Raw genomic sequence first — 13327 nt, forward strand, 5'->3', positions numbered from 1 at the left:
CAAGGGTCCCAGGTTCGATTCCGGTCAAGGGCATGTACCTTGGCTGCGGGCACATCCCCAGTAGCGGGTGTGCAGGAGGCGGCTGATCGATGTTTCTCTCCCATCGATGTTTCTAACTCTCTATCCCTCTCCCTTCCTCTCTATAAAAAATCAATAAAATATATTATATATTAAAAAAAAAAGATGACTGTCTGTGTGGCTGACGCCTCACACGCTGTGTCCTTTCTTCCAGCTGGTCATGCAGTATCTCTACTACGGTGGCCCGGAGTCGCTGCTCATTAAAAACAACGAGATAATGGAGGTAAGGCATCCGCAGTGGCGCTGGGGGATGGAGGCACCTCTGTGAACTCAGGGCATGGCACACGTCAGCAGGCCTGGGAGCACTCGTGTTGGGTTTTTGTTTGGATGCAGGTTTGGGGTCCTGTCTCACTCCTCGTGGAAGGGTGGGGTGCTTGGTGCACTAGCAGACCCCCTTCGCTGAAACCCAGTTTTAACTGGCTTGCGGCTGGTTGGGGAGGGAGAGGGGGCAAAGGAAATTTACTGAAGAGGCTGCGTCTCCAAGCACAGCTGGGGCTCGATGTCCTCATCAGGAACTATCCTTGATGATTTGTCCCTGGTCATTTGTAAGATAATCATATCATCTAAAAACAGCCTTCAGATCCCAGCTCTGGCCCTGAGCAGAAGCTGGGAGCCCGTTACGAAGCTCTCCTGGCTTCACTGAGGTTGATGGCCCCGGACTCCCACAGCACCCCAACCGCCCCTCACTCCCGCAGCACCCCCCGCCAGCACCCCAACCGCCCCTCACTCCCGCCAGCACCCCGGCCGCCCCTCACTCCCACAGCACCCCAACCGCCCCTCACTCCCGCCAGCACCCCAACCGCCCCTCACTCCCACAGCACCCCAACCGCCCCTCACTCCCGCCAGCACCTTAACCGCCCCTCACTCCCACAGCACCCCAACCGCCCCTTACTCCCGCCAGCACCCAGACCGCCCCTCACTCCCGTCTGCCTTGGGGATTCAGCCCGTGGCAGGGGACCTGTTCCTGCTCTTTTCTGTCCGAGGCCAAGACCTCCCCTGCTCCCTCCTCGAAGCGGAACCCTTGTAGGTTTTCCTATTCCAAGTTGGAAGCTTTGAACCAAAAGCCCAAATCACTCTGCTCCTGAGCAAGACACAGGACCCCACTGAGGTGTCTGAAGTCCAGGGTCCCTGGCCGAGCAGAGATGTCAGAACGCTGCCGGTTGTCCACGAGGCGGCCCCACCCACCGGCTAAAGCATGGACTCTGGGCCAGACTGGGTTTAAATCCAGGCTCTGCCCCTCTGAGCTGTGTGATCTGGGACAAGTACTTAACTGCTCTGAGCCTCAGTTTCCTCACCTATAAAATGGGGGTAATAATTCTACCTCATTGGGTGTTTAGGATTTTAGGAGTTCCTGAGTATTAGGTGCTTAGAACAGTGCCTGGCACATAGTGGGTGCCCTAGAGCAGTGTCCTCCCTGTGTGGCCCCTTTATCCTTTTCTCCAGGAAAGTTTCCTGAGTAAATGAAATAGGATGAAGTGCTTTGTAAACGGCCCTCGGTGGTCAGTCCCCCGCACCCCCCCAAAAGTTACTCTCTTGTCTCTCTGGACCGCCCCTCTGACCCTTCTCCTCTCCTTTAGCCCCAGGCTACAGTCTCAGGACACGGGTTCTTTTGTAAACTTTTTTTTCTTCAATTATTTCACAATTTTACAAGTCCTGGTGTAATTTTATGGGTTTTTTTTTTCCTTTTAATTGATTTGAGAGGGAGAGGGAGAGAGATAGAAACATCAATAAGAGAGAAATATCAGTTGGCTGCCTCCTGCACACCCTCTACTGGGGATCAAGCCCACAACCCAGGCATTCGCCCTGACTAGGAATCAAACCAGCAACCTCTTGGTGCACAGACGATGCTCAATCCACTGAGCCACACCAGCCAAGCTGTAAACATTTTTTTAAAAATTTTCAAATCAAAATAATGAACATATATTTAGATCATGTAAATACTACGGAAGGGTTTGTTTAAAAAGAGCAGTTCACCCAGCCCCCAGCCCCCAGCCCCCAAGCCTTTCCCCAAAGGCGTCCCTTTGGTGTTTTAGCTCTTTCTTCTCTTCCCCCAAGCCTGTCCGTCTCTCAGCTCTCAGCACACTTCTGCCAGGCCACTTGCCCGGCTGGGACACAGCACTGATGCAAACAGACAGCAATCCCCGCCCTCCCAGATGCTGGGGAGGGCGACCGGAATGACATCATGTCTGGTGTGAGAAGGGCTGTGAGGAGGAGAAAGACAGGGTCGTGGGGGACAGGCGGTGATGGAGGGGGACCACCTGAGATGAGGTGGTCTGGGAGGCTTCTCGGAGGAGGTGACACTTGAGTGTTGTCCTAGATAAACAGGGAGCCAGCCACGTCCATATCCATCTTGCTAACTGACACCATTCACCCTGATTTCGGGACAGAACCGTTTTAGGCATTTTGCTCGACCTCCTGCTCTAGTAGATGTGAGTTTGGTTCCCTCCCACCCACCCACCCCTCCCCTGAGCCACCTTCCCCACGGTAGAGTTCCATCGCTGTGTCTCATTCCTCCGACGTACCCACAGTATTCCCAGTCCCGTCCCCTCGGGACACCGCTGTGGAGCAGGGGGGTTTGCCTCACCTTCCACCGCCCAACCTCTAACAGGTTCTTTTACGGTTTTTAGCTTCTGTCTGCGGCTAAATTTTTCCAGCTGGAGGCTCTGCAGCGACACTGTGAGATTATCTGTGCCAAAGGCATCAACTCGGACAACTGCGTGGACATTTACAACCACGCCAAGGTAAGGCCGCCGGCGCTGCCCGAGCTGACCGTGCGCGCACGCGGGCGAGGTGTCCCCGCACAGTCAGACCGAGACAGGCAGAGCCCAGGCCGGGCCTGCTCACCCGGGGCTGCCCCGCCTGCACCCTCCCAGCTCTGGAATAATGCCGTCCCTTCCTCCCGCCCCTCCAGATGAAAGCGGGAACCCAGAGGTCCCCGGAGCAGAGTTGTTTTTACCGAGTGCTCCCACTGCCCCGCATTGCAGGCTGCTTCAGCCGCAGGTGGCCACTGGGTCCCGCTGGTGTGACAAGCTCCCAGGGGAACCCCCCCCCCCGAGACTGGGCGGAGCCACACCTTGGGCAGCGAGGTTCTGGAACAAAGGTTCTCGGCGTGTGGGCACCATCCAGCACCGTCAGCACCCCCAGGGAACCTGTTCAGAGTGTACGTTCTAGAGCCCCATCCCGACCTCCAGAATCAGAAACTCTGGGGGAGGCCCATCTGTGGCTTCGCAGGTGATTCTGGTGCCTAGTTGCTGCGTGGGCCGCACAGGCGCCACCTGGACGCTCACCTAAAATCCCTGGTCCCGGGACCTCTCGCAGAGCAATTCCACAAGCTCTTCTGGGGGAGCCCAGAGAGAGGGTGTTTTTCTAAGCTCCCCCTGTGATTCTCGGATGTGGCCAAGGTTGAGATCAGGGTGTCAGGACGGGGGAGAGCCAGGGACCGGTGGGTCTAACACTACTAATCAGAATCACTAGGGGAGAGTTTCAATCTGCTTAGTTCCCTCCCCCCTCCGCATGGCCACAGCCAGGTCCCGACAGCGGGGCCCAGGAATCTGTATTTTTAACGAGCTCCCAGGGTGACTGCTGTGACTTCAGCGCCACGGCCAGCCTTCACTCCAGTTTTCGGGACCCACTGGTTTTAATCTAGTTCGTTTCACACGTGGGGATCTGGGACCAAGAGGATTAATTAGCCCAGGTGCCGCTTCCTGCTGTTTCCTGTGCTCAGGATGGGGGATTCACATTCGCTGGGAAGAAATAATGAGGTAAAATCGGGAATCAATCAAAAACAAACGAAAAGCTTTTGATACCTGGAGCTCAGTGTCCTTGCCTCTGACATCCACAGCTCTGCGGAGGGACACCTGATGTGCATAATTCTCTCGTGGCTCATCGGGAAAAACCAGGTTGCGTGTGAGATGTTATTTTCTGTCTTAAACCAGCATTCAACAATTCCTTCTCGTGTGCAGGCTCCTGTGCTAACAGCCTTGTGGCACCATCTCTTTTAATCTTCACCACAACCCTTTTAGATAAATGCTATCACCGGTCCCATGTCATCATAAGGAAACAGGCACAGAGAGGGGAAGTAACTTGCTTAAGGTCACACAGCTATTACGGAGGGGTTACTGTTTTTCTATTATAGTAAAATATATGTAACATGCAGTTCACACTGTAACCATTTCTAAATGTGCAGTTCAGCACAATTAAGTACATTCACATTGCCATGCAGCCATCACCACCCTCCGTCTCCAGGTTTCTCATCTTAGGTTAAAACTCTGTACCCATTAAACACTGACTCCCCATTTCCCTCTCCACCCAGCTGCTGGAAACCACCATTTTACTTTCTGTCTCTGTGAGTCTGACTCTCCTGGGTATCTCCTTGAAGTGGAATCACACAGTGTTTGTCCTTTTGTAACTGGCTTATTTCACTTTAGCACCGTGTCCTCAAGGTTCATCCATGTCTTGGCATGTGTCAGAATGCCCTTCCTTCTTAAGGCTGAATAATGTATGTGTACACCACGTGGTGTTTATCCATTCGTCCATCATTGACAGGTTGCTTCCACCTTTTGGCGATTGTGAGTAATGCTGCTGTGAACATGAGTGGACAAACCCTGTGTTCGAGCCCCTGTTTCAGTTCTTTGGGATAGTACCCAGGAGTATAAACCTAGATTTGCCTGACTCCAAAGCACAGGTTCTTAATTTTGGGTTTACTGCATGGCCTAAAAAATTGTTTTAAATATTTGCAATGATCCTTGATATTAAAAAAAGATTTTCTGATCGGTCATCAGTAAATCAAAAGTACAGCCAGCCTACTTACTTCATACTGCACAGTGCACACACACACACACACACACACATATACACACACATGGATACAGCACTGGGTGTTTTGGTGAAGTGACAGCTTTACCAAAATCTGGTTTCTCAGGACACAGGCTTAAAAAAAAAATCTTAAACTGATTACTTTGCAGAAAAGCATCCAGAAAGACTCTCTCTACCCAGAAAGAGAGCCTGATCAGTCTGTGGTCCTCTGTCCACCCCCAGCCATGGACACACATGCCCTGTGAACCCCACATCACACGTGGCTTTGCCGTGGCCCATCGCCTTGGTGGTAAGGCCTGAATTCCACAACCCCGTTTTAATCTCTTCATGCTCCTTGGCAGGCAGCCTCGGCCACTATCTCGTTATTTAGTAATGCAGCCCCGAGCAACATGAGCCCTGGCTGGGCGCACGTTTGTGCCAGGCTGAGAACATCGGTGGCAGAGAACTGTCTCTTTCATTTAGGTACCTTTGCAGCCAGAGCTTTGCCTTTTACAGACACCGGCCTCGGCCTCCCAGGCCACATCCTAGAGCCCTGATGGCGAACCTATGACACGCGTGTCAGAGGTGACACGCAAACTCATTTTTTTGGTTGATTTTTCTTTGTTAAATGACATTTAAATATATAAAATAAACATCAAAAATATAAATCTTTGTTTTACTATAGTTGCAAAGATCAAAAAATTTCTATATGTGACACGGCACCAGAGTTAAGTTAGGGTTTTTCAAAATGCTGACACGCCGAGCTCAAAAGGTTCGCCATCACTGCCCTAGAGTGTTTCCAATGCAGACGCCTGTCCTTCCGGGAACACGGGCATGGAGGCCTGGGCAGTGCCCGCGCCCCTGCCCTGCTCCCCTGCGCTGTGGACACTGCAGCCCCCACTAATTACCACGTGCCATGTGGATTCTATTACTGACGGATCGTGCTGCAAACGGGGGCTGATTTAGTAAAAGAGAACAAAAGGAAGAAGCCAGCACCTGGTGTAGAACCACAGGAAATGCAGGCATTTAGTTGCTAACCACCACGTTCCAAGCGCCAGCGAGGCCATGGCAACTTTACCTCTCTACTCCATGTAACTGGGACAGCTGTGGAGTTTTATACAGATGAGAAGCCCATTCCTTAAACGCTCGGCTTAGCCGTCCTTTCTTAACCAGCAAAGCTGTCCCATCAGAGGCTCCGGAGCCAGCAAACCTTCTCTGTGAAGGGCCCAGTAAATATTTTCACGCAAGCCATACGATTCCTTTTGTACCTACTTAACTCTGCCATGCAGTGCAAAAGCAGCCACAGACAATATATAAATGAATGGGTGTGGCTGTGTTCCAATAAAACCTTAACAAAAACACGTAGCAGGCCTGTAGTTTGTCAACCATTGGTCTAGGACAGTGATTTCCAACCTGTATGCCGCAAGAATTTTTAAAACATGCAGGCATTGACCTCTTCTCCTTTAGATTGTCAAATTAAAAAAAAAAAAATGACAACAGCCAACACAACAATAGCTGTCCAGTGTGAATAAATAAAAATTATACATATTTTTGTCAGATCAGCAAAAAATACAATTTTTTGGTGTGCCACAGAATTTCAGTAATTAGTTTATGTGTGCCATGAGATGAAAAGGTTAAAATCGCAGGTCTGGGAGCTGAGAGTTTTGGTCCCAGTTCTGTTAGTAATTAGCTGTGTGGACATGGACAAGTGTCTGATATACAGTCCCCAGTCATTCGGAGACCACAGAACTCCCTGGTGTGTCCGCATCCCAAATGCACCCTGAGTGTGGTTCCCTCCAGTCTACCCCCCTCGTTTTGTAGCTTGGAAAACTGAGGCCCAGAAAAGTGATTTGATTTGTACAAGATTGCACATGGTTTTTTGTATGTTTGCTCCAGCACTGTGGAAGAATTATTTTTTTGTGTGGTAACATTGGTTAATAACTTTATATGTTTCAAGTGTACAACATTTTTTTATTAATTTTTTTAATCCTCACCCGAGGATATTTTTCCATTGAGTTTTAGAGAGAGTGGAAGGGAGAGGGAAAGACAGAGAAGCATCAATGTGAAAGAGACACATCAATGGGTTGCCTCCTGCAAACGCCCTGACCGGGGCCCAGGCCAGAGAGGAGCCTGCAACTGAGGTACATACACTTGACCAGAATTGAACCCAGGACCCTTTGGCCCAGGACCCTTCGGCCCACAGGCCGACACTATCCACTGAGCCAAACCATACAACATTATAATTTGATATGTGTATACACTATAGGGTGCTCACTACCAATATTCTAGTTTCCATCCATCTCCATACCCTCTCTCAACGTACTTCCCCTCTGGTAACCACCAATCTGTTGTCTGTAGCTATGGGCTTGTTTTTTATTTTTGTTTGTTCATTTCTTTTTTGTTTTATATTCCATATATGAGTAAAACCATATGGCTTTTTTTCTTTTTTGTCCAACTTATTTCACTTAGCATGATAAAACCTTAAGGTTTATCTATGTTGCTGCAAATGGCAACGTTTCATCTTTTTTAGAGCTGAGTAGTATTCCAGTGTGTGTGTGTGTGTGTGTGTGTGTGTGTGTGTGTGTGTGTGTGTGTAGAAGATCATATATATATATAACCATCTTCTATATCCATTCATTTATTGATGGGCATTTAGGTTGTTCCTATGTCTTTGCTATTGTAAATAATGCTGCAATGAAGATAGAGGTGCATGTATCTTTTCAAATTAGTGTTTTTATATTTTTTGGATAAATACCGAGAAGTGGAATAGCTGGATCATAAGGTAGTTCTATTCTTAATTTTATGAGGCACCTCGGTACCGATTTTCGCAGTGGCTGCACCAATTTACAATATCACCAACAGTGTATAAGGGTTCCCTTTTCTCCACATCCTTTGCAATACTTGTTTCTTGTCCTTTTGATGATAGCCATTCTAACAGGTATGAGGTATACATTATTGTGGGTTTGATTTGCATTTTTCTAAAAATCAGTAATGTTAAACACCTTTACTGTCCTTGTTCGCTGTCTGTATGTCTTCCTTGGAAAAAATACCTATTCAGATCCTCTGCCAATTTTTTTAGTCAGGTTGTTTTGTTGCTGTCGATTTGGTTTCACATGGGCTCTATGTAGACAGTTGGGCTGTTGGCTCAGTGGATCAGCACATGACGTCAGCAAGTTCAAGGTTACAGGCCAGGTAGCTGAGCTGGGTTCTGTAGATACAGTCAACTCTTCTTACCACAACCTGGCCACTTTGTACACATGGGTCACCGATACAAGTTATTGAGAAGAAGAAGAATTATAGTCTACATTTATCGTGACAACTGACAGTGAGTGACTACTGATTACAGTCAGTGTTCTGGATGATCCATGTATTATCTCATTTAATCACAATGACAGCTCATTTGGTATTATTTTGGTCCCCATGTTATGGATAAGAATACTAAGGCACAGAGAGATTAAGTAACTTTTCCAACAGCAGATGGCTAGTGAGTGGCGAAGTCTGGACTGAAAACCCAGGCAGATTCCAGAGCCCCCTCCCTTAGCTGCTTTCCATCCTGCCTCCTCTGAGAGCTGATGACAGAGTCCTGCCATCAATCATATTCCACTGAATCCTGCCAACAGGTCTGTGTTGCAAGTGTCATGATTCCCATTTTGAAAATGAGGAACCCAAAGCCAGAGGCCAAGTGACCCAGCCCTGGTCACATATTCATAAGGTGGGGGAGCCCCAAATGGAACCCAGGTCTTCCAGCTCATTCCACCATCACCCGATGGGCACTGCCTCATCGTCATCGCACCATGTCACGCCTGACAACGTAAAGCGCATCTCTGGTTTAAAGGACAGAATATTCGAGCATTCAGAAGGATGACTCAGCATCTAATTCTAAATAAAGCAGCAAGATGTCATCTCAAGGAGCCCTTCCCAGCCAATTCCTGAGCCTCCAGTTCATTGCAATAAAGGGACCTGCAAGCTTTGACAACTGTAGAGCAGGGCGAAGACAGACGCCGAGCCACACAGCCACATCTGCTTCTGCAGCTCGAACGTGCGTTCCTCCATCGCGTGCTGTGAGGTTAAATACCTACCCTTACAAGCATCAGGCCCAAGGCAGTGCGACCTCATGGGTCAAGCACTACCTTAAGGGTTCAGTTCCTGGTTCTGCCCTGGGCATGTTGTATGAATTTTTGTGAGTGATTTGTGCTCTTACCTCCATTTCCTCATCCATAAATTGGAGGAGGTGATGGTACCTGCCTCAGGGAAATTTGAAGATCAAATGGGATGATGCCTGTGAAATGCCTTGCAAGGTGCCCAGCACATCGTAAGCTCTCAATAAATGACTGCTGTGAGTTTCACTGCTCTGAGAGTTACCATTCGTTCACACATTCCTCAAACATTAAGTGTCTGCCCTGGCCGGTTTGGCTCAGTGGATGGAGCGCCGGCCTATGGACTCAAGGGTCCCAGGTTCAATTCCGGTCAAGGGCATGTACCTTGGTTGCGGGCACATCCCCAGTAGGAGGTGTGCAGGAGGCAGCTGATCGATGTTTCTCTCTCATCGATGTTTCTGGCTCTCTATCCCTCTCCCTTCCTCTCTGTAAAAAATCAATAAAATAAAATTAAAAAAAAAAAAAACATTAAGTGTCTGCCAAACGCCACGCCTTCTGCTCGGGCTTCTAACGGTGAGCCAGGCTGCCAAAGTCCCTCCCGTAGTGGTGTAGTCTATCAGGAACCACGTCTCTAGACCAGTGTCTCAAGCTCAGCACTATTAAGGGTTCAGGCTGCACAATTCTTCGCTGTGGGACTGCCCATCGTGGGGACGTTCAGCAACATGGCTTCTACCCATTAGATGCCAGCGGGACACACACCATCACCAGCCCATTCGTGACAACCAAAAATAGCTCCAGGCTTTTCCCAATGTCTCCTGGGAGGCAAAAATCACCCCTGCCCTAAAGATATTGGGTAGGTAGGCAGTGCCCACTCATAGGATTGTTGTGAGAATTAAATGGGTTAATTCTTGTAACGACCTTAGAATTGTGTCTACAACTCCCTTCGCATGCCAGTGATCTATAGTGCTACGAAGAAACACAAAACCCAGTGGTTGAAACAGTGAGTGCTTATCTTGTATACAAGAGTCTCCGGCAAGATCAGCTGACTGGTTGATCTTGGCTGGCTTTGCTGATCCTGGCTGGACCCTGTTGCTATCAGAAGTTTCAGCGGGGACAGCTGGGTTGACTCCACTCGGTCTCACTTGGTCACTCACCTCCAGACCAACTGGCTCGGGCTTGTTTTTGTGGCAGAGGCTGGGTTCTGAGAGAGAGAGAGCACCCTGCCACATGAATGTAGCTCAGAACTGGCGACTCTCCCTTCTACCATGTTCTGTTGGCCTGAGCAGGTCACAAGTCCAAGAGACAGACTCTAGCCCTTAGACGGAGAAGCTACAAAGTCATGCCCCAAGAGTGTGACTATAGCCAAGGGTGGAGGAGCAGGGCCACTTTCACAGTCTGCCCACCGTGATAGGTGTCCGCCGTTGTTACCTAGGGAAGCCATCGGCTGCTCTCAGAACCATAACCATCTCCCGCTTCTTCTCCACTCCCCACAGTTCCTCGGAGTCACCGAGCTCTCCGCGTACTGTGAAGGCTACTTTCTCAAAAACATGATGGTCCTCATTGAGAACGAGGCGTTCAAGCAGCTCCTCTACGACAAGAATGGCGAAGGCACGGGCCAGGATGTGCTGCAGGACTTACAGAGGACGTTGGCCATCAGGATTCAGTCCATCCACTTGTCATCTTCCAAAGGCTCCGTCGTGTGAAGCGTCCAGTGCAGGGGCCGCTCCCCGGGACGTGCCAGTGCTCCTGCGGCACCGGCTCCACACAAACACACATTTCACCCGGCGTCTGCTTTTGGCTGGGCCAGGGAGCTGCCTCTACTGCCTCGGATCCCCTCGAATAAGCAAATTCAGCTCCACGGGTTCCTGCTGAAAAACAGAGGACATTCCACTGGTCTGCAGAGCAGGGCGCAGCTGGGTCCAGAGCTTGAAGGCCAACACGGGGCCGCCAAGCTAACCCCATTCGAAGGCACCGCTGGGTCGCTGAGCATCTGTTGTGGGGACCACTGTCAGAAGGACGGACTGGGAACCACAGGTCGTCTGGGTTCCAGGTGGGCAGCTGGAACACCTAACTGCAGAGAGTTGTGTTACCCACCGAGGACCGCAGCAGCCACAGCTGAGCAAGAGTCAACCCTGATCGCAGATTGGTGAGACTGTTACCAATAGCGAAGAAATAATTTGACAAATTTTTAGGGGTGGGGACTTTTTAAAATGTTCATTAAAACACACACACACACACACACGCACACGCACACATGCACACACACACACAGGGCAGCCTGTAGTTTAAAATATATTTCTAAAAGCATAACAGTTCATTTTCAACTGAATTGTGTTTAGGGACCTGTGTTTTGAGATTTTTTTTCTTTAAAAAAACAACAACAGTAAGACACAGGTCCACACTGTATAAGCCTGCATCTGACAAGATCTTGCTGATAGTCTATCCAAGGTGAAATCATACTCCTGCCTTAGTGATCACGGTGACACAGAGGAGGTGCACTGCCAATAGCTCTCTCTCACTCAGTAGTCGAAAACAGCCTGCATGCTAGTTGTGGTTTCGGGGTGAGGTTGAAATAGCCCCGCATAAGAAAACATGCATTTGCATGGGCCGCACCTGTGAAATGTTACGTTTGTGCTTCATTTTTGCCAAGGTTAAAAAAAAACCACAAATATTCCATCACTTCCTGCTAAAAGTCCATTGGATGAAACGACATGTCCATTTCTTTTCCTAATTATGAATGATTCTGGGATGCTTTTGCAGACATGTGTTCATAGATGATGCTGAATGGGGGGGGGGGGGGCGAGCACGTCAGAGAATTTACTAGTAATTCCAGAGTTTTCTCTGTATTCTCAGAAGATGTTAATAGTTTGTTACTAGCCAGAGCCTATGACTATGTTAGATTATTTTTCAAGATGAAACCTATATGATAGGATGGCTTCTTTCTGTATTTGGAGAGTGTACAGTATAGGGTTATCTATAATGAAAGTTTATATCAACAGGGTTCCATTTGCTCTGCCATATATTCTAAGCAACAGAGATGGGTGAAGTGCCACAATATTCCAAATAATTTTTGAGTTGCTGCCTTTGTTCTTGTCCTTTCATTTGAAACCTAGCTACGTGCAGTGAAAACTAGGAGAATGACTTTCCCCCCTTGGGATGGCCAAGTTGCGTTGACAAACCTATTTCCTAGCATGCCTTTGGGAAGCCGTGCGCAGACCCTGAATTTCAAAGGAGCTGCTGTTCGTCCAGCGTACCTGCTCCCTGAGCCGCTGTTCAGAGGACCCGCGTCGTGCTCCGTCCCATGGGGTGACTGTGGAGAAGCCGGGCCACATCCGTCTTCGGTGTTGGTTCTTCTGTGATGCCCGTACGCAAGGCCTCTCTTCCACCTGGTCATTTGCCAACCTCCTCAGGCCCTACAACCATCCATGAGGAAGGAAACGGTACTGCAGAGGGGTCCCGGTGACAAACACACAGCACATGTGTGACCCGTGGCCATCTCCTGCCTCCTGCGTGTCCGCAGAGATGCTGCGTGGATGTTCCCTCATCCGCGATGGACTCCCCTGTGACTGGCTAATGCTGTCAGGGCCTGTGGGTGTTGACTGGTACAGTGGCAGCTCCTGACGGGCTTCTGTTCTAGTTTGGTGTGCTTTCTCTGTCATTAAAAGAAATGATTTTCCCAAACGGTGCATCCTTGGTATAGATACGTGAGCTCTTCTTTTTAATTTTTTTTAAGCATATAGTCGGCATACATCCTTATATTGGTTATATTAGTTTCAGGTGTAAACATAGTGATTCAACATTTTTATACCTTACGATGTGATCACCCACTAATCCTACTGATCATCTGTCACCGTGTAACCTTATCACATTATTACCGACTACATTCCCCTTCGCCTCTTTCACCCCCAAACCCCCCGTTCTGGCCTCTGTTTCTATGAGTGTTTTGTTTTGTTTGTTTGTTTGTTTAAGATTCCACATATACGTGAAACCACATGGTATTTGTCTTTGCCTGACTTATTTCACTTAGCATAATGTCTCCTAGGTCAGTGGTCGGCAAACTGCGGCCCCTTGAGTGCGGCTCTTCCACAAAATAACATGTGCGGGCACGCATGTACAGTGCGATTGAAACTTCGTGGCCACACTCAAGGGGCCAAAGAGCCGCATGTGGCTCGCGAGCCGCAGTTTGCCGACCACTGTCCTAGGTCCACCCAGATTGTTACCAATGGCAAGATTTCATTCTTTTTTTCTTGCTGTGTAATGTTCCTGTGTGCTATCTTCCTAAGCCATTGATCTGTTGCTTCCATATTTTGGCTGTTATGAATAACGCTGCAATGAACATGGGGGTGCAAAATTCTTTT

At 49.0% G+C, this 13327-nt stretch overlaps 1 protein-coding gene across 8 annotated transcripts in view; it reads left to right on the top strand.

Moving 5' to 3' along the window:
• Positions 1-12655, top strand: part of BTBD11 (BTB domain containing 11) — a 261870-nt gene extending 249215 nt beyond the window's left edge. For 3 of the 8 annotated variants that reach the window (XM_036296936.1, XM_036296938.1, XM_036296939.1), the window contains 3 exons: positions 233-301; positions 2706-2819; positions 12083-12655. In XM_036296936.1, coding sequence (XP_036152829.1) covers positions 233-301; positions 2706-2819; positions 12083-12328 — 429 coding nt within the window. In that variant the 3' untranslated portion in view covers positions 12329-12655. Of the gene's footprint in view, positions 1-232; positions 302-2705; positions 2820-4505; positions 4647-10462; positions 12053-12082 lie in introns of those variants that run through there. The other 5 variants (XM_036296937.1, XM_036296945.1, XR_004965706.1 and 2 more) reach the window with 4 other exon arrangements.
• The last annotated feature ends 672 nt before the right edge of the window (positions 12656-13327 follow it).

This window comes from Myotis myotis, unplaced genomic scaffold, assembly GCF_014108235.1.
Source record: "Myotis myotis isolate mMyoMyo1 unplaced genomic scaffold, mMyoMyo1.p scaffold_m19_p_3, whole genome shotgun sequence".
Classification (NCBI taxonomy): Eukaryota; Metazoa; Chordata; class Mammalia; order Chiroptera; family Vespertilionidae; genus Myotis; species Myotis myotis.